Genomic DNA, 18047 nt, shown 5'->3' with positions numbered 1-18047 from the left:
TTTATTTAAATCAAAAAACAAAAGAAACAAACAACAAAGCCCTCAAAACAGGTCACCCAACTTCTTTAGGACTGCCTTCTGGTTTAGCAATTTTACAGTGTGATGGCTTTTTTTCCCCAGAGAAAACTCTGATAAAAGTGTGGTCTATATAGAAGCAGGTAAAGATGAGTAGAAAGAGAGAGAGAAATGAAATGAGAGTGGGTGTCAGAAGGTATCAGAGTCTTTGAGAGAGACTATGCTGGAGTTAGAATTTTACTTTTTAGGCCTCAGCCTACCATTTAAAGAAGCAAACTACTGACTCTAGATTTCTGGAATTCATCTTAAATGTCTTAATTTATTCTGGAGTTCCCCCTAAATGAATTAATTTACTGATTTTGACATGTCAAAAGTTCCTCCATGATGGCCATTGTTATTCTAACTCAGTTTTTGTCCTTTATCAAAGTAAGCACAAGAGTTAGGATCACAGGGCGGCTTTATAAGGGAAGTAGGAGTTCTTCCAAGAGGAGGTTGCAATTTTGATGTAGAAGAACCCAAGAAAGACAAAAGAGGCTGTTTAGTAAGAGTGTGTGCTTGGGTGCCCTTTCTAAGCAAAGGTTAGGAAAGGGCCATGCAGTCAATGACCTGACAATGTTTGACCCTGGAATACAGACTAAAAAATGACCTTCTTTCACATGTTGACCAGACAGAGAGTACTCTCATGAACGTTTTGTAGGGGACCCAAAGCTAGGTTTGGCCAATTGCCTTTTCCTGAATTGGGCATCCGTCTAATGGATCTGCAACTGTTATCCCTTAGGCCAGCTTGGACTGGATTGGCGGCTTATTGAACCATTCCCTATGAAACACTCCCTTATACCTATATTAGAAATAAGGTGCTCCAGAACAAAACAAAAACAGTTTCATAAGACAAGACTTTATAATATAGACAAACAAAAGCAAAGGGAAAGTGAGCAGCAGGGGAATAAGCAGTTTAATGACAAAAATAGTTATCAAATGGTATATCTCCCAAACCGAAGGTCTAATAACCTTATACAAAGGCCTAGGTATAATAATTTACTAGCATGTACACCTGTAAACTAAAATATCGAATTACTTTGTACAAACACTGAGGTCTAATGATTTTATACAAAGACCTACTTGGTTATAAATCATATAGGTGGTGAGAAGCCAGTGAAACCACTGGAGTTCAGATTGTCATTGGAACCGACTTAACTGGCAGCAGATAGAAGGACAGATAGAGTTTGGGCACAATGAACCCAGTAAGCTCATGTGTTGCCTTCTGGGAAACAAGAAAGTTAGAGATTGGCGTACCTTCCCAGACTTAAGTGGGCTGACATCACCTATAGAAGCATATTTACTTGTTGACTGCCTGGCATTCTGAAATGTATTTATGGGGTGAGTCATTTACTGATTGGTTGACCCTCAGAAGTTAGGGACTATCACTGACTGGTTAGCTTTGTAAAAGTGTGTTAACTGAGGTGAGTTATCATTCATTGAGCCAATGGATTTAAAACTGATTCTGGATACTGTGATTATAGGAACAATCAAACTTGTCCTAAGAATGTGGCAATTAAAAAAAAAAACTATTTAATGTTTATTTTTGAGAGAGAGAGAGAGAGACAGAGTGTAGCAGGCAAGGGGTAGACAGAGAGGGAGACACAGAATCTGAAGCAGGCTCCATCCGGGCTCAAAGCTGTCAGCAGAGAGCCCAATGTGGGGCTTGAACTCACGGACTGCGAGATCATGACCTGAGCGGAAGTCGGATGCTTAACCAACTGAGCCATCCAGGTGCCCTGAAACTTTTTTTTTTTTTTTGAAGTTTATTCATTTATTTTGAGAGACAGAGCAGGGAGGGTGAGAAAGGAGAGAATATCCCAAGCAGGCTCTGTGCTGTCAGTGCAGCGCCTGATGCAGGGCTCAAACTCACTAACCCACTAACCCTGAGATCATGACCTGAGCCGAAACCAAGAGTCAGACGCTTAACTAATTGAGCTGCTCAGGTGCCCCTGTGGCAACTTTTTAATATTCTCACAGTTGAGACCAACTATTTGTTTTCACTAGAACAAGTGTAAGTTGAAATTTGATACAGCAGAAAATTACATATTTACTTATATTAATAGATCGGAGTTTTGTGGTGTTTTGTAAAGAGCAACGTGACTAATAAGTGTTTCACTATGACGAAGTTTGAGAACCATTAGATACCACCACTAGATTAGGGTGTTTCCTAAGAGGCAAAAGTATTAGTTAGATAACTTAATCAGGAAATGGTTTATTTTTTGAATTAAATTCATTATTTTTGATATTCATCCAGCAAGAAGGAAAATATTTGGCAACATGCTGAGAGGAAGAACACAGACACTGGAAACATAGAAAGGGTGTGTGTGTTGGGACCTCAAAGGTCATAAGACTAATCTCCCTCCAAGTTCAGAAATCTCCTTTCCAATTTATACCACCCCTCACAGATGATTTCCAATCTCTGCTTGCATGCTTTAAGTAATGAGGCACTTAACTACACATCACAAAGAAACTCATATTTTGAATTATTCTGATTTCTTAATGACCCAAGATCTGCTTCCTTGTACTTCTATCTGATAATTCCAGCATTTTCAAGCCACATCAAATAAATCTATTTTACTGACTTTATTGGGTCAATATGGAAGCACTTCAGATATTTGGAGGCAATTGTTATGCAACACTAGCGTATTGTAACTCTAGTGGTCTATTCAATTGTTCTGTAGGTGACAGGGTTTCTGGATTCTTATATGCCCAAGTCACTCTGATCTTAGCAGGTTTTTGTTTGTCACGGTGTCTCTTGAAATATAACAACAACTTTCATTGGCTGAAAGCTTACTGTATGCCAGGTAGTGCTGTAAGCACTTTACATGCATTATCTCATTTAATTAGCAAAATTATGGGGCGCCTGGGTGGCGCAGTCGGTTAAGCGTCCGACTTCAGCCAGGTCACGATCTCGCAGTCCGTGAGTTCGAGCCCCGCGTCGGGCTCTGGGCTGATGGCTCAGAGCCTGGAGCCTGTTTCCGATTCTGTGTCTCCCTCTCTCTCTGCCCCTCCCCCGTTCGTGCTCTGTCTCTCTCTGTCCCCCCCCCCCCAAAAAAAATAAATAAACGTTGAAAAAAAAATTAGCAAAATTATCCCACAAGGAAGGCACAGTTTTATAGATGGGGAAGGAACTTAACTCACCTGAAGCGGGGAATTTATAAGTAACTTTTTCAAGGTCTTAGAGCTAGCAAACGAAGGAGTCAGAATGCAAACCTAAGCATATCCAGGCAATCTTATTTAACTTCTTTGGTTTCCTGCCTGCCAGGTTATAAGGTAAAACAAAACCTCCTCCTCATCCCTTTTGCTTGACATTCCACTTCTACTACTAAGATGCTAGGTTTTTTAGCAGGCCCTTGTTGGCTTATATTGAGCTGACAATTAGTGAAACACCTAGGTCTTTTTCACATGATCTGCTGCTAGAATAAACCTTTATAATTCTGTGGCCATGCAACTGGATTTTTGGAACTAATTCTGTACTCTTTCTTCTTCCCTGTTCAGTTTCAATTGGTTAGCTTCAGTGCATGGTACTAACCTGTTGAGCCGTTTTGAATCCTGACTCCACTGTCTCAGCTCTGCATCAGCAACAGAATTGATACCTTCTGTCACTTCTCCTAGGTTGATGATAAAATTGCCAATCAGGATAGGGCCAAGGACCATTTTTGTCCCTGTGTTGGGAGAGAGACTTATATCTGACCATAGTCTTTCAAGATCACCTCAAAACCTTGACTCTGAAACTATTAAGCAAACCCTTTTTCCTTCCTTTACTTTAACCTGGGGTTTCTCAACCTTAGCCCTATTGACATTTTGGACTAGAGAATTCTTTGTAGTGGGCGGGGGGACCTGTGCATTATAAGATGTTTAGCAGCATTCCTGGCTTCCTTAGATGCTAGTAGTAATGCCCTTCCTCCCCTACCAGACAACCAGAAATGTCTCCAGACATTTTCAAATGTCTTCTGGGTGGGGGTGGGAGTGGGGGAAACAGAACAAAATTGCTCCTTCTTCTTTTGAGTATCAGTGCTCTAACTTCATGAATTGATTACTTGAGCAATCAAGTATTTATTAAGAACCTATTATTTGCCCAGGACTTGACACTTTCAACAAACACTAAAGAGGAAGAGGAAGATAAGGACCTTGATCGTGAGAAGATTATACTTTTTCCCTGGAGGAAGAGGACTCGGATGGGTGTTAACCAGCCTTTTCTCTTTCTAACTTGGAGCTTCTCACTATGATTTGAGTTGATAAAGAGGAAGGTTTGGTAAAGCTAGAGATCCAATTAGCCATTCTTGGCTTGCTTTCTCTTTTCCTACCAGCTGGGAAGCTGGTGCTTCTTTCCTCTCTCTTTCTTTTATTAAGATACAGTTAGAAGAGGGGTGCCTGGATAGCTCCTTCCGTTAAGCATCTGACTGCAGCTCAGGTCATGATCTCATGGTTCCTGAGTTCAAGCCCCACGTCAGGCTCTGTGCTGACAGCTCAGAGCCTGGAGCCTGCTTCGGATTCTGTGTCGCCCTCTCTCTCTCTGCCCCTCCCCTGCCTGCGCTCTGTCTCTCTCTCAAAAATAAAATCAATATTAAAAAATATATACAGTTAGAAGAAAGGTATGAGTCATAGGAGGCTCTGGTCTGGTGTGAGGTGGCAAATAGCCTTTCTGCCCTAGAACTAATCTGTATCTGCTGTTAGTGTGCTGTAGCTCAGAAGTTGATTTATCTTTTTTTTTTTTTTTAAGGAAGACAGACAGCCACGTGCAACGCCTCATTTGGATGTGTCTGGAGTCTTGGAAGCTTGACTACCCTACGTTCTCCTACAAATGGACCTCGAGAGCTTGTTTGGAGGTTCTAGCAGGGGAACGCAGCTACTCATATACCCTTGACAGAAGAACGGTCCTCCTCTATGGGGGAAGTTCGTCCTCTTCGACCGAGCGAGCTCACAGCTTCAGGAGGGACGCACATGGAGCGGTGAGGGAGGAAAGGGACACCCGCCTAGCCAGCCAGATCAGCCGAATCAACCCTGGCGATCAATCGGGGGACAGACGTTGTGGCCAGATCGCCCTCACATCTGAGAAGTTGATTTATCTTCTGATCTTAAAATGCTAAGTCTGATGCAAGGTATAAAAGTTTCTCTCCTGCCACCCCTAACATGAAACAAAAACAAACCTTCAGCATACTTACAAGCGTGTAATATGAACATCAGGGTCCCTAACAGTGAAGCAAATGCTGACTTGGCTTCAGGGAGCTGCTCTTCCCACAGTGCTCCTGCCCCTTCACCAGCATGCTCACCGTCCTTGCTATCTCTCCACCCCAGGGAAACATGGTCAAGGAATCAGATACTGAGATATAGTATAAAAAGACTTTTATTTCAAAATGCAAAATGGTGGTCACCGTAATAATAATAATATAAAAAGCATTTCCCCTCCTTCCACCCTAGTGCAAAATGGTAGATGCACTCAGATAGCTCAAAGATACATAGTTTTGTATGTGTCTTCCTGCAGTGCTGCACAGCAGCAAAACTCAATCCCAAACTCCTTTTGGTGGATCCGTGTGGTAGTTCAGTTCTAGAAGTCAGTGGCTTCTCATATGTAAGTCCAAACAGCACAGGACTCCTGCTCTCTCCCACTTGGGCCTGACCCTACGCGCGCTCTCTTCTCACGCTCAGGCTATCTGTCCCCTCCCTCTGCCGGCTCCCAGGGGTCCTAGGAGGCGTGCAGCCGGTTGGAGAGCGCCCGGCTGCAGAGGACGGCCTCCTGCTGCTTGCCTTTCTCTAGCGGGGCCTGGGTCTCCAGGACCTTCTGTTCCCGGGCGGCCTGCAGCTCGGCCACCGCGGCCTCCCTGTCCCGCAGGCGGCTGGCGGCGGTGAAGGGGCTGCACACAGTCTCCACCAGGCCGATCACCACGCCGAAAAAGGCCAGCACGCTGCCCAGCACGTACAGCTTCACCAGCTTCCGATTGGGCTTCTGGGCCATCATCTCCCTGGCCAGCGGGATCAGCTCCTGCACCGTTTCCATCTCGGGGGCGGGGATGACCTGCGGGAGGAGCGGCGCAGGAAAGGGGCCCGTTCAGCCACGGAAGGATGGCCACGGCCTTCCCGAGCACCCTTCTCTCGGGTGTCCCGCAGGAAGGGGGACCCGCCCCGGACCCCGCCCAACCGCGCTCTGCCCCGCGGGGCTCACCTTGGAGGCGCAGCGCGAGCGGGAGGCAGCGCAAGCGGGGGGGCAGCGGCGCGGCGGCGGTCAGCGCGTCCGGGGTCCGGCCGGCCTCTGCGTTCTCCTCCTCTTCGGCAGCCGCGGCTCTTCCAGGTGGAGACTCCGCAGCTGGCACCTTGGCAGCGTCCCGGGGCCGCTTATATCTTTCCTCCGAGACCCGCCTATCGGGCTCCCAGGGCCCCGGGCCAGCGCAGTTCTTGCTAGAGGAAGGAGGGGTGAGGAAGGGGAAGGGGCGGGGCGGGGGAGGGGAGGGACCGGGAAGGGCCCAGGGGAGGCGGCCGCGAGCAGTGCACCTCCAGGCGGTGTGAGCTGCGAGTCCCGGGCAGGGGTGACCGCGGCGGGGGTGCGGGGTGGGGTGCGGCCGCAAAGCAGGAGGTCCCACTCCGGGTCCGCACAAGGGTGAGGACCCGGCACCCTGGGTATCGTGTACAGTTCCGACGTGACTCCTCCTTAAGAAGTGTGGGTGGGTGCGCAGCTTCCCTTGTCTGGGGCGACCCTAGAGGGACCCCTATGAGGACATGGGTTGGGGGCGGGGGAGGTTCTACCTAACCGGTAAATCTTTAGTTTTTATTCCTAAGGGGTGTCATCTTCCCACAGGTGTGGGGATCGGAGGGGAGAAGGCAGGGGGAGGGATCGTGGTTAAGGAACGAAACAGGTCTCCAGGCTCTGTGTGTGCTTGTGTTTCTTTCCGGTCTGACTGGTTTTATTCACAGGTGCTTGCATTGCTACGGTAACTTGATAGATAACTATTTATCGAGGGTATGTGTGTGTATTGCAGGTGTATGTGTGATATGTCTCTGTGCTTGCCTCTGTTGGTGTATGTACTTCTGTGTCAGGGAACTACCATTAAATCCAATGATCCCCACTCCTACTTGAGAAGTGCAGTTTGGGGGCTTGGGGGGACCTGAAGATGGAAAGGGGCTGTTGATAAATTTCTTCTGCGGGTCTGGAATGCAGTTAGTTTATGCTCTCAATAATTATTTGCCACTTCCCTGGGTCTGGGGGTGCCATACCACAGAGCCAGTTCAGCTTATGGAAACAGGGGCGGAAGGGTGAGAATAGAGGGTTTGGGTAAGAGTTAAAGAGACAATTCTTGGAGGGCTCCCAGCTGGCTCAGTTCAGAAGAGCATGTGACTCTTGACCTCAGGATCATGAGTTTAAACCTGACTTTAGGAATATACATTACTTAAGTAAGACTTAAAAAGAGAGAGCATTCTTTGAAGCAAGTGTGAAGAGAGTAAGATACATTTTGGCCTGGGTGAAAACATCCTCACCTTGGGGTAGGGTGTAAGGATAAACCTTTGGTTATCCACTTATCCAAGTTAGCTAGCAAGAGGGGAAAAGCAGAGGTAATTGGGCCAAAGGGCTGCAAGCAGTGAAGGGAGAGGGCAGGAGGAGGAGGGGGAAATCAGACTGGCCTGAAAATTGTAAAGGTCAGTGATGCAATCTTGCAACAGTTTGTCATAGGCTGAGTGCTGTGAGGAGGGACTGGGTAAAGGGCAGCTTCAGAGATCAAGTGTTTGAGTACTTGCAAATTTTAACAGTAATCTTTTTTTTTGGGGGGGGGGCTGGTGCTGAGGCAGTTTCTCAATTTGGTTAAAAAAGGCAACAATAATAACTACCCTATGCCGTGGCTATTAGTATTTCAGGTAATAAGATCTATATATGCTTGCAGATTGGGCAAGGTTACTTAAATAGCTTTTGTAAAATCCTACATTTTAGTCTGTACCCAAGCAGTCAAGGTGACGTGGGGCCCAACAGGGGTTATTCCTAGATGGTGGTGTCCTGGTGTTTATTGTTCTTTTAATGTTGTCAGACAGGAAATTTGCGCAACAAGGGACCAATTTGAGATTAATATCAATCTTGGCATTTTCTGCGAATCTTCCTTGCAATTTTGGAGAAGCCTCCAATACCTGGCAGAAATGATACATGAGCTTTCTCAAGATTTGTGAGTGTTCCAAACATTGTGGCCTCTGGAAGAGTGTATGATGTGTACCTTAATATCAGAGCTTTCACCTGGTTTCTTCTCTGAAAGTGAGTCAGCCCAGCTTTGGACCCAAAACTCTGAAATTGACTCAATGGTAAGCATTTCCGGTATTTCTGTAAATCAAAGACGAAAACCGCATGTCTTCCAAGGTCAGCAGACTGTAATTTACCTACAGTTCCCCTTTCTTGTGATTTGCTGTGGCAGAATACATCAGCATCTCAGATAAGTTCCTCTCTTCCCCTCTTTGATAATCTGACTTTGACCCCCAGACCCCACCAGCTTGCTGGCCAGATGGAAACAGACACAGCAGCAGGAGGTATGGATTGGAGTTGCCAGTGCATTTGGTGCTTCTGGTTTAGGTGGTAGCTGGGGCTGGGTGGGAGATGGTGGGAACCAAAGGCTGAGGAATCCAGGGCCACCTCATGTTTAGGAATTTCTGATAGCTCCTCTGTCTAGTGGGGCAAGAGAACCCAACTTCTAGGGTAGCAGGTTAGGTAGGGCTTGAGAAACTAAGCATGTGCTTTGTGCTGATGTCACTTTAGAGATGTAAAGCCTTGTGTTGCATCACACAGGTCAGACACAGGTTATAGCTCTGAAGGCTGGACCAGCTACAGGGTCATCAACCATTTCAGTGTGCCTAGGGCTAAGGGGTTTCCCTGAGTGCAGGAATTAACAGGGCTGAGAGTGGGACAGCTCTGGGTAAACTAGGATAGTTGGTCACCCTACCCTGGAGTCTATCCTAACATTTAATTCTGCCATTTCTAGGAAGGTAGGAAAGGCTAGTTTAAAGTGTGTTTGTTTTCGGGGGGCCTGGGTGGCTCAGTTGGTTAAGTGTCTGTCTCCTGATCTCAGCTCTGGTCATGATCTCATGTTCGCGAGCCCCACGTAGCACTCTGTGCTGATGGCATGGAGCCTGCTTGAGATTCTGTCTTTCCCTGTCTCTCCCCTCCCCCACTCATTGTCTCTCTCTCTCTCTCTCTCTCTCTCTCTCTCTCTCTCTCTGTCTCTCCCTCTTTCAAATAAATAAAACTAAAAAATTTGTGTTTACAGGGGTGCCTGGGTGACTCAGTAGTCGGTTAAGCATCCGACTTTGGCTCAGGTCATGATCTCATTGTTCATGGGTTCAAGCCCCGTGTCGAGCTCTGCGCTGACAGCTCAGAGCCTGGAGCCTGCTTTGGATTCTGTGTGTGTCTCTCTCTGTGTGTCCCTCCCCCTCTTGCACTGCATCTCTCTCAAAAATAAATAAATGTTACAAAAAAAATTTTTTTTTTTTTAATTTTTTTTTTTCAACGTTTATTTATTTTTGGGACAGAGAGAGACAAAGCATGAACGGGGGAGGGGCAGAGAGAGAGGGAGACACAGAATCGGAAACAGGCTCCAGGCTCTGAGCCATCAGCCCATAGCCTGACGCGGGGCTCGAACTCACGGACCGTGAGATCGTGACCTGGCTGAAGTCGGACGCTTAACCGACTGCGCCACCCAGGCGCCCCCAAAAAATTTTTTAAAAATTTTGTTTATTTTGCTTTCCAAATCCCTTTCTCCCAAACATTAAAATACCCAGAGCCATCTGCAGAGGAAACAGTCACAAAGGTACAACAGGTAGTCTTAGGGATAAGTGCAGAGGTGGGATAGAGCTGTCCCAACAACTGTGCTTTGGGGATTGAAGGAACAGGAGACCGAGGCCTTTTGGATGATTGGTTGTATATGAACTTCAATGATTAGTATTATTATTTTGTTACCAGCTCTTTGCTGCCTAAAGACACTGCTCACCCCTGGTATTCCAGGAGGCAGGAGGGAGCAGATCATCCATCATAGAAGATAGGATAAAATCACTTGTAAACCTTACACTCAGTCCTTAGAGTTACTTTCATCTCATGTATGCTAGTTGGAGAGGTTTCTCATCTCTCAAATATCAACGGATGGTTTTTATTTTATTTTTTATTTATTATTATTTTTTATTTTATTTTATTTTTATTTCTATATGATTTTTAAATTTATACATGATTTTAGTTTAGTTTATTTATTTTTAAAAGTTTATTTATTTATGTCGAGAGAGTGAGTGGGGGAGGAGCAGAGGGAGACAGGGAGAGACAGAGAATCCCAAGCAGCCTCTGCACTGGCCCCAATGATGGGTTTGAACTCACAAACCTTGAGATCATGACCTGAGTCCAAGTCAAATACTTAACCAATGGAGCAACCCAGGTGCCCCTTAACGGATGATTTTTATTTTTATTTATTTTTATTTTAATTAATTAATTAATTTATTTATTTATTTATTTTATAATATATGAAATTATTGTCAAATTGGTTTCCATACAACACCCAGTGCTCAACGGATGATTTTTAAATCTACACTCTAACCTTTATCTTCCTCTGGTTTTGTAGATTAGAGTTCTAGAGGCTAGACATTTCTGTGTGAATCTCCTGCTTTTATCAAAAACTTAACACACTTTAAACAAGATTCCCGATATTCTCTGTACTCTTACAAATGAAGTCACCTCAGTATCCTTGTGGCTAGCAGTGCATCTCCATTTTACCCATTCTCTGGGCCTGAGATACTGTGGCATTTTCTTAGAGAGGCTTCTTTCCTGACGGCTCTATCCCACCATTCCCTACTTAGTGTCCTATTTATTTTCTTCATAGCATTTAGTACCTGACTTTATATTGATGAACTGTTGGTTTGCTTTTGTGTTGTCTTCCATGTTAAGCTTCAGTGAGGGCTGGGACTTTGTTTTGCTTTTCACTGTGTCCCTAGAACCTTGTATGATTGTTGACATATAGTAGGTTCTTAATAGGTAACTATGGGATTAATTAATGTCTTCTCCGTTGGACTGGCAAGGGAGGGACTATGTTTATTAAGTTTGCATGCAGTCAGATGTTTAGTGGATGCTCAAAGAAGCATTTAAGGTATTTTTTCTTTTTCTTTTTCTTTTTTTTTTTTTTTTTTTTGGTAGCCTCTATGCCCATCATGGGGCTTGAACTCACAACCCCTTGATCAAGAGTTGCAAACTCTACCTACTGAACCAACCAGTAGGCACCCCACTGTTTTGGGGTTTTGACAGTTTTCTTTTCTCCTTGTCCTTCTTCTCCTTCTCCTTCTTCTCCTTCTTCTCCTTCTTCTCCTTCTTCTCCTTCTTCTCCTTCTTCTCCTTCTTCTTCTTTGCCTTTCGTCTTCTCCTCTGTAATCCATTTCTAACACTACCACCAAATAAATCTTCCTAAAATTAGATTTTTATTCTTAATGCCTGTTTAAATCCCAGATCATTTCTCATTGCCTACATGAACCTGGATTCTGCATATTGGATTTACTTGATCAGTATTCCTGGAATCTGATACTTCTATGATCTGCCCTTCCCTACTCATCTAACAGTATATTCCATTCTCCAACAAGAACCCTTTGCTCCACAGATGGGTTTCTCATAGCCCGAGTCCATTCTCATTGTGGTTGCCTCACTTTTGCTCATAATCTTCCTACCTGAAATGCGGTTGTCTTTCTCCTCTGTCTTCCTTCCTTCAGTTCATGTACTCGGAGAAGCCACCAGCACACCCTGATCTCTCTTTTCTGTGAATTTCAGCTGCCTTTGTGGCTCATTCTGCACGGGTTGGCACTGGATTGTGTACTGTTCTCTACAGCTCTCTCATTGTTCCCTGTGGGCTAGCCCTGTCTCTGTGGAAGACCAGATCTTTGTACCTTTCATGGTGCTAATGTATAATAGGGGCTTAATCAATACTAGTTAGATTGACCTGAAAGTCAGTATTGAGACAGAGATTACAAAATGATCAGACTCTCTTGGGATGTCATTTTAGGCACAGTAGCTTGTCCTTGGCTCAGAGCCTTGGAGTCAAAATTGCCCAAGACCTGGCAACTTGGCTTAGTTCCTTCCACTCTGTCTTCCTCACCTTTCACTTCCACTCCCAACATAGTGTCTGACATTGCAGGGATTGGCTTATTCTGGGGCACTCCTCCAGCCTGCTCCTGGGGCCTCAGGGTCTTGGCAAATCAACACTGATGAGCAGACCCTTGGTAGACATTTTGCTTTAGTCCCTCATGGCCTCTGGCCAAGCAGAGTCACTATCTGCTGGGCCATGCAGGATGTGCTGGGAGCAACACCCTACTGCCCACATACCATGTCTGAATCGCACTGCTCTACTTTGTAAGGTTGAATCAGCGCAGGGAATTTTTCTCAAGCTCAAATCCCAGCTAGACTTAACAGAATAGGGTTCTGGAGTCAAACAGACTTGGGTTCATTCAAGACCTGTCTTCTCTTACCAGGGTCTGACCTTGGACAAGTGACCTAACTTCTCTAGTCTCCATTTCCTCATCTGTAAAGTGGGGTTGATGATAACACCTATGAAATGAGATGTGGTAAAGACTGGATGAGCTAGAGAACTGGAAAAGGCTTAGCAGTCTGGCACAAATGAAGCAATCAATACATGTCATTGATTTAGTCATTACTCTGTTGTCTTTGCCCCCTGCTTGTGTCAGCAGTTCTTGTAGTCCTTTATCCCAGCCCAGGTCATTCACATTCTCTAGGTGACATATAGTCAGCAATAAGATCCAAAAACACTTGTTGAAGGGGCGCCTGGGTGGCTCAGTTGGTTAAGTGTCTGACTATTTGGTTTGGGGCTCCTGGATGGCTCATTCCGTTAAGCATCTGACTTAGGCTCAGGTCATGATCTTGTGGTTCATGAGTTCAAGCTCCACGTGGGTCTCTGGGCTGACAGCTCAGAGCCTGGAGCCTGCTTTGGATTCTGTGTCTCCCTCTCTCTCTCTCTGCCCCACCCCCCCCAAAAAATAAATTAACATTTGGGAAAAAAAAAAACCAAAAACATTTGTTGAAGCCAGCCATGTATCCGTTACTGTGTTAAGTATAGTTATAGAAAGCAAAATACAACATTGTTTAAAAAAAATATATTTGAGAGAGAGAGCAAAGGGGAGGGGCAGAGAAAGAGGGAGAGAGTGTGGAGCCTGATGCTGGGCTCGATCTCACGATCATGACCGAGCTGATATTAAGAGTCAAGACACTTGGGGCGCCTGGGTGGCGCAGTCGGTTGGGCGTCCGACTTCAGCCAGGTCACGATCTCGCGGTCCGTGAGTTTGAGCCCCGCGTCAGGCCCTGGGCTGATGCCTCAGAGCCTGGAGCCTGTTTCCGATTCTGTGTCTCCCTCTCTCTCTGCCCCTCCCCCGTTCATGCTCTGTCTCTCTCTGTCCCAAAGGTAAGTGAACGTTGAAAAAAAAAATTAAAAAAAAAAAAAAAAAAAGAGTCAAGACACTTAACCAACTGAGCCACCCAGGTGCCCCAGAATACAACATTGCTTTTGCCCTCATGAAGCTCATAGTCAAGTAGAGGACTCAGACATTAAGTAAATTATTACAATATCCTAGGATAAGCACAATAATAGAAATATACACCAGGGAAACAAATAGAGTAGAATGGGTACTATATTGATTCAGTTTGGGGAGGAAGTTGTCAAAGAAGGCCCAAGAGTGGATGATGCCTGAGCAGCTGAAGGTATTAAAGGATGGATGATGTTCATCAGTGACTCTGGGAGTGGGGGCTCAGGGTTGGGGGAGGACTGGAATGAAAGAGGGCTGCATATAGAAAGGGTAGGATGTATGAAAATACATTTCGGGGTCCAAGAGAAGTTAAGCAAAATTGGTGTCAGAACATAAAGGATGGGTTTTGGGAAATGGCAGGAAATGAGGAGGAAGTAGTAGGCACAGAAACCATAATGAACAATTATGCATATGGTCACCTACATATGTGATGTCTAGTAGCTAATGACCACTCCCGTCTTCTAGAAATACATTCTTCTTGGCTTCCATGTCATATTCTTCTAATTTTCCTCCTATTCTATTCTGGACACTCTTTAGTTCTTTTTCTCACTTTTGCCTTTTATACAACCTCTATACGACCTCTTTTTCTCACTTTTGCACTTCTCAGGACTCAGTCTTGGAACCTCTTTCTAAACTCTACACATTCTCTTCAGGTGATTTGGTTTCCTTGCAAGGCTTCCATTATTGCTCTGTAAAGATGACGTATACATCTGAGCCCTAGACCTCTATATCTTCCTGCCTAGTCTACATCTTGACTTGGATATCTTGCAGGTATCGAACTTTTCATATCTGAAGCCAAAGTTGATATTTCTACCTCCAAAACTTGCACCACCATCTTTCCAGGTCAAGGCTTCACAATCTATCTGGTAGCCCAGGTTGTAAGCCTGGGAGTCATCCTTTTCTCCTCTCTCTCTCTGTCACCTCTCATACATGATCATCAAGACTTGTTATTCTGGGGCACCTGGGTGGCTCAGTCATTAAGCATCTGACTTCAGCTCAGGTCATGATCTCATGAGTTCACTTGGTGAGTTCGAGTTTCACATCAGGTGAGCACAAGTCCCACTTTGGGTAAGCACAAGCCTGATTTCGGGTTAGCTCCAGCCCCACTTTGGGTAAAAACACGAGCCTTAAGCCCTGGGTGAGCCCCACTTCTCTATCTCTCTGTCTCTCTCTTTCTCTCCACACCCTCCCTCCCTCTCTTTCTCTGCCCCTTGCTCACTTGCCCCCCCTAAAAAAAAAAGTTATCATTCTGCCTCTTAAATACCTCTTGACTTTGTTTTCTATCCCCCTTGCCACCCTCCTAGTCTAAACCCTCATCATCTTACCTGCACTATTGCTGTGATCTCATAACTGGTCTCTCTGCATTGGGTCTTGACCTATCCAATCCAGTCTAAGCCAGTCCAGTCCAGTCCAATCCAATCCAATCCAATCCAGTATAATCTTAAAAAAAAAAAAAAGCAAATTTATCATGTCATTCTTCTTTTTAGAACCCTTCGATGGCTCCCCATCTTGCCATTTGCATAATGCCCTGGATTCTTAGCATGGTGTATAAGTTCACTCATGACTTTGTCCTTGCCTTTTTTTCCAGTTTCATTGTATATCCCTCAACCCTTACTTTCTATGTGCCAGCCCCACTGGTCTGTTCCTTCATAACTTCAGATCCTTCCTCATGTTGTTCTCTCCACCTGGAACACTCTCCTCATTTCCCATGATCTGGTGAACATTTACTCATCCTTCAAGTGTCACTGTCCTCTCACTGTCTCAGAGAAGCCTTCCCTGCTGCTCGGATGAGGGAAGCACCCTGTGCTGCATGGTTCCCACAGCCATTTCACTTTCCTTCTCATGACCGTTGTCTGTTTCTATTGCAAGACTGTCAGCTCTATGAAGGTGGCAACTATCTCTGTCTTGTTCAGTACACTGTTCTCAGGGCTAGCACAATGCAAAGTCCACTGAGTTATTTAATCATAGCTATCAATTTATCTTATATTGAATTGGTTATCCTGCTGGCGGTCAGAGAAATTGATGGATTTCAGACAGCAGCACAGTTCAACAAGTTTGGCATTTTAAGTAGATCACTATTGGAGTGAAGAATACATGAGTGGGGCAAGATGAGAGGCAGCGAGTGGGATATTTTTAGAGTAATTCAGGTAGTCATGGACTAGGCTGAGATAAAGGTAATGTGGATAGAGGGAGACAGATTTGAGTGATGAATTGTAGGTAAAGCTGGAAGACTTAGTGCTGTAGAAGAGAAAAGGAGTTAGAGGTGACTCCCAGGTTTGGAGAGAAAAGAAAGAAGAACATGTTTGAGGAGGAAGAGAATGAGTTCCATTTTGGTTATAATGAGTTTGGGCTGTTTGTGAGACATGCAAGCAAAGATGGTCATTAAGTGGTTGTATATGAATCATGAATCTGGAGCTCTGGAGAGAGATTGGGTTGGGAGTTGAAGATTTGAGAGGTTTCAGTGAGTTGAGAGTGGCTGAGATCTTGGAAATGGGGAAATACCCCATGAGAGAACAGAGACAAGAGAGAAAGGATGGGAATATGGGGACTGTGGAGATATTGTTTGCCTTGGGCTAGGGGTGAAGCAGAGCAATAGGTCTTATTCCTAAATCAGCTTATGGAGTAGTTGTTCTAAGAGTATGTATCACCAAATCTGATTTTCTCCCTTCACATCCAGACTCTAGACCAGGAGCTCTCTTGGAATAAAGGACTCATTTCTTTATTTCTTTATTATTTTTAAATTAAAATTCAAGTTAGTTAATACACAATGTAGTCTTGGCTTCAGGAGTAGAACCCAGTGATTCATCTCTTACATATGACACCCAGTGCTCATCCCGAAAATTCCCTCCTTAATGCCCATCAACCATTTAACCCATCCCCCACCACCCACCACCCCTCCAGCAACCCTCAGTTATTCTCTGTATTTAAGAGTCTCTTGTGGTTTGCCTCCCTCATTGTTTTTATCTTATTTTTCCTTCTCTTCCCTTATGTTCATCTGTTGAGTTTCTCAAATTCCACATGTGAATGAAATCATATGATATCTGTCTTTCTCTGACTGACTTGTTTTGCTTAGCATAATACCCTCCAGTTCCATCCACGTTGTTGCAAATGGTAAGATTTCCTTCTTTTTCATCGCCAACTAGTACTGGTAGAATCACATCTTCTTTATCCATTCGTCAGTCAATGGACAGGTCTGTCAGAGTGGCTAAAATTAGCAATTCAGGAAACAACAGATGTTGGCAATGATGCGGAGAAAGGGGAACACTTTTGCACTATTGGTGGGATTGCAAACTGGTACAGACACTCTGGAAAACAATATGGAGGTTTTTCAAAAAACTAAAACTAGAACTACCGTATGACTTAGCAAAGGACTCATTTCTAATGTGGTAGACAGAATTTTAAGATGGCCCCTGATGTACAAGCCCTTTAAAACCCCCAGCATTTGTGAATAGGATGGGATAGTGCCCCCATGATTAAGTTATATTATTGGACAGCTGATTTAATAAAATTAAAAATTCTGGTGTACCTGAGTGGCTCAGTTGGTTAAGTGTCCAAATCTTGATCTCAGCTTTGGTCTTAATCTCAGGGTTGTGAGTTCATGCCCATGTTGGGCCCTACGCTGGGCATGAAGCCTACTTAAAAAAAAAAAAATCAGTTCATCAGTCACCTGAATTGCGTTTCAAGCATTCAACAGCCACAAGTAGCCAGTGGCTACCATGTCGGACAGCACAGGTATAGAACATTTCCATCATTGCAGAAAGGTCTATAGACGCAGAGCACTGGGTCTCAATCTATGGAACGGTAGGAAATCATCTGAGAAGTGGTTCTCAATTCTGGCTACAGATGCTGCCTGAATTCTTTGTTCCTCTTTATAACTAAAATTGTTTATTAACAGTTGTCTACAATCACTATATCTATTTCTTCATCAACCATTCACTCTTTTGCCCATGTCCATCTGGCTTCCATTACCACCACCCCACCAAAATCCAATGGGTTATTTATTGAATGAACTGGGTTTTATCATTCAACAGATAATAACTATTTCTTCCTTTTAGAAACACCTTTTCTCTTTGCTTCAGGGACACTGCACTCTCCTTTTCTTCATTGTTCCACCTTAGTTTCTTCTTCCCAGATTTCCTTCATTACATCTTTCTTTTCTATCAGTCAGTGGTTCTTAATCTTGAACATGCATTAGAATCACTGGGGAGCTTTTAACATTTCTGAAGACCAGGCTAGATCAATTAAATAAAAAATCTTGCCAAGTAGGACCCAAAGATCAGTAATGTTTAAAGGTCTAAAGGTGATTCCAATGTGCAGCCAAGGTTATGAATTACTCTCTTAATGCTGGGGGTTTTCCAGTGTCCTACCATGATTCCTCTTTTCCATCTACAGTATTTCCCTAGGTCAGTGGTTTTCAGCCCTGGCTCCACTTTAGAATCATCCTGGGAGTTTTTAAAAGCCATCATTGCCTG

At 44.5% G+C, this 18047-nt stretch overlaps 2 protein-coding genes across 2 annotated transcripts in view; one reads left to right on the top strand and one right to left on the bottom strand.

The window, feature by feature from the left end:
* Positions 1–5383: 5383 nt before the first annotated feature.
* Positions 5384–6343, bottom strand: G0S2 (G0/G1 switch 2). Its single transcript, XM_045452393.1, has 2 exons — positions 6218–6343; positions 5384–6070 (listed from the first exon to the last, which is right to left on the bottom strand). The coding sequence occupies exon 2, from the start codon at positions 6050–6052 to the stop codon at positions 5741–5743; it is 312 nt and encodes a 103-aa protein (XP_045308349.1). The 5' UTR covers positions 6053–6070; positions 6218–6343; the 3' UTR covers positions 5384–5740.
* Positions 6344–6353: 10 nt separating this feature from the next.
* The window catches only part of LAMB3 (laminin subunit beta 3), a 63259-nt gene continuing 51565 nt past the window's right edge, over positions 6354–18047 (top strand). Inside the window, exon 1 of the mRNA XM_045452389.1 lies at positions 6354–6465. The gene's annotated coding sequence lies outside the window, so the exon portion shown is untranslated. The remainder of the gene's footprint in view (positions 6466–18047) is intronic.

The sequence above is a fragment of the Leopardus geoffroyi genome, chromosome C3 (genome assembly GCF_018350155.1).
Source record: "Leopardus geoffroyi isolate Oge1 chromosome C3, O.geoffroyi_Oge1_pat1.0, whole genome shotgun sequence".
In the NCBI taxonomy this organism is placed as follows: domain Eukaryota; kingdom Metazoa; phylum Chordata; class Mammalia; order Carnivora; family Felidae; genus Leopardus; species Leopardus geoffroyi.
The sequence above is the reverse complement of the archived record's forward strand: the minus strand, read 5'-3'. Positions and strand labels throughout refer to the sequence as shown.

What these genes read in the sequence shown, in the direction of transcription:
- G0S2 (XM_045452393.1), bottom strand. Translation starts at nt 6,052, where the DNA reads ATGGAAACGGTGCAGGAGCTGATCCCGCTGGCCAGGGAGATGATGGCC.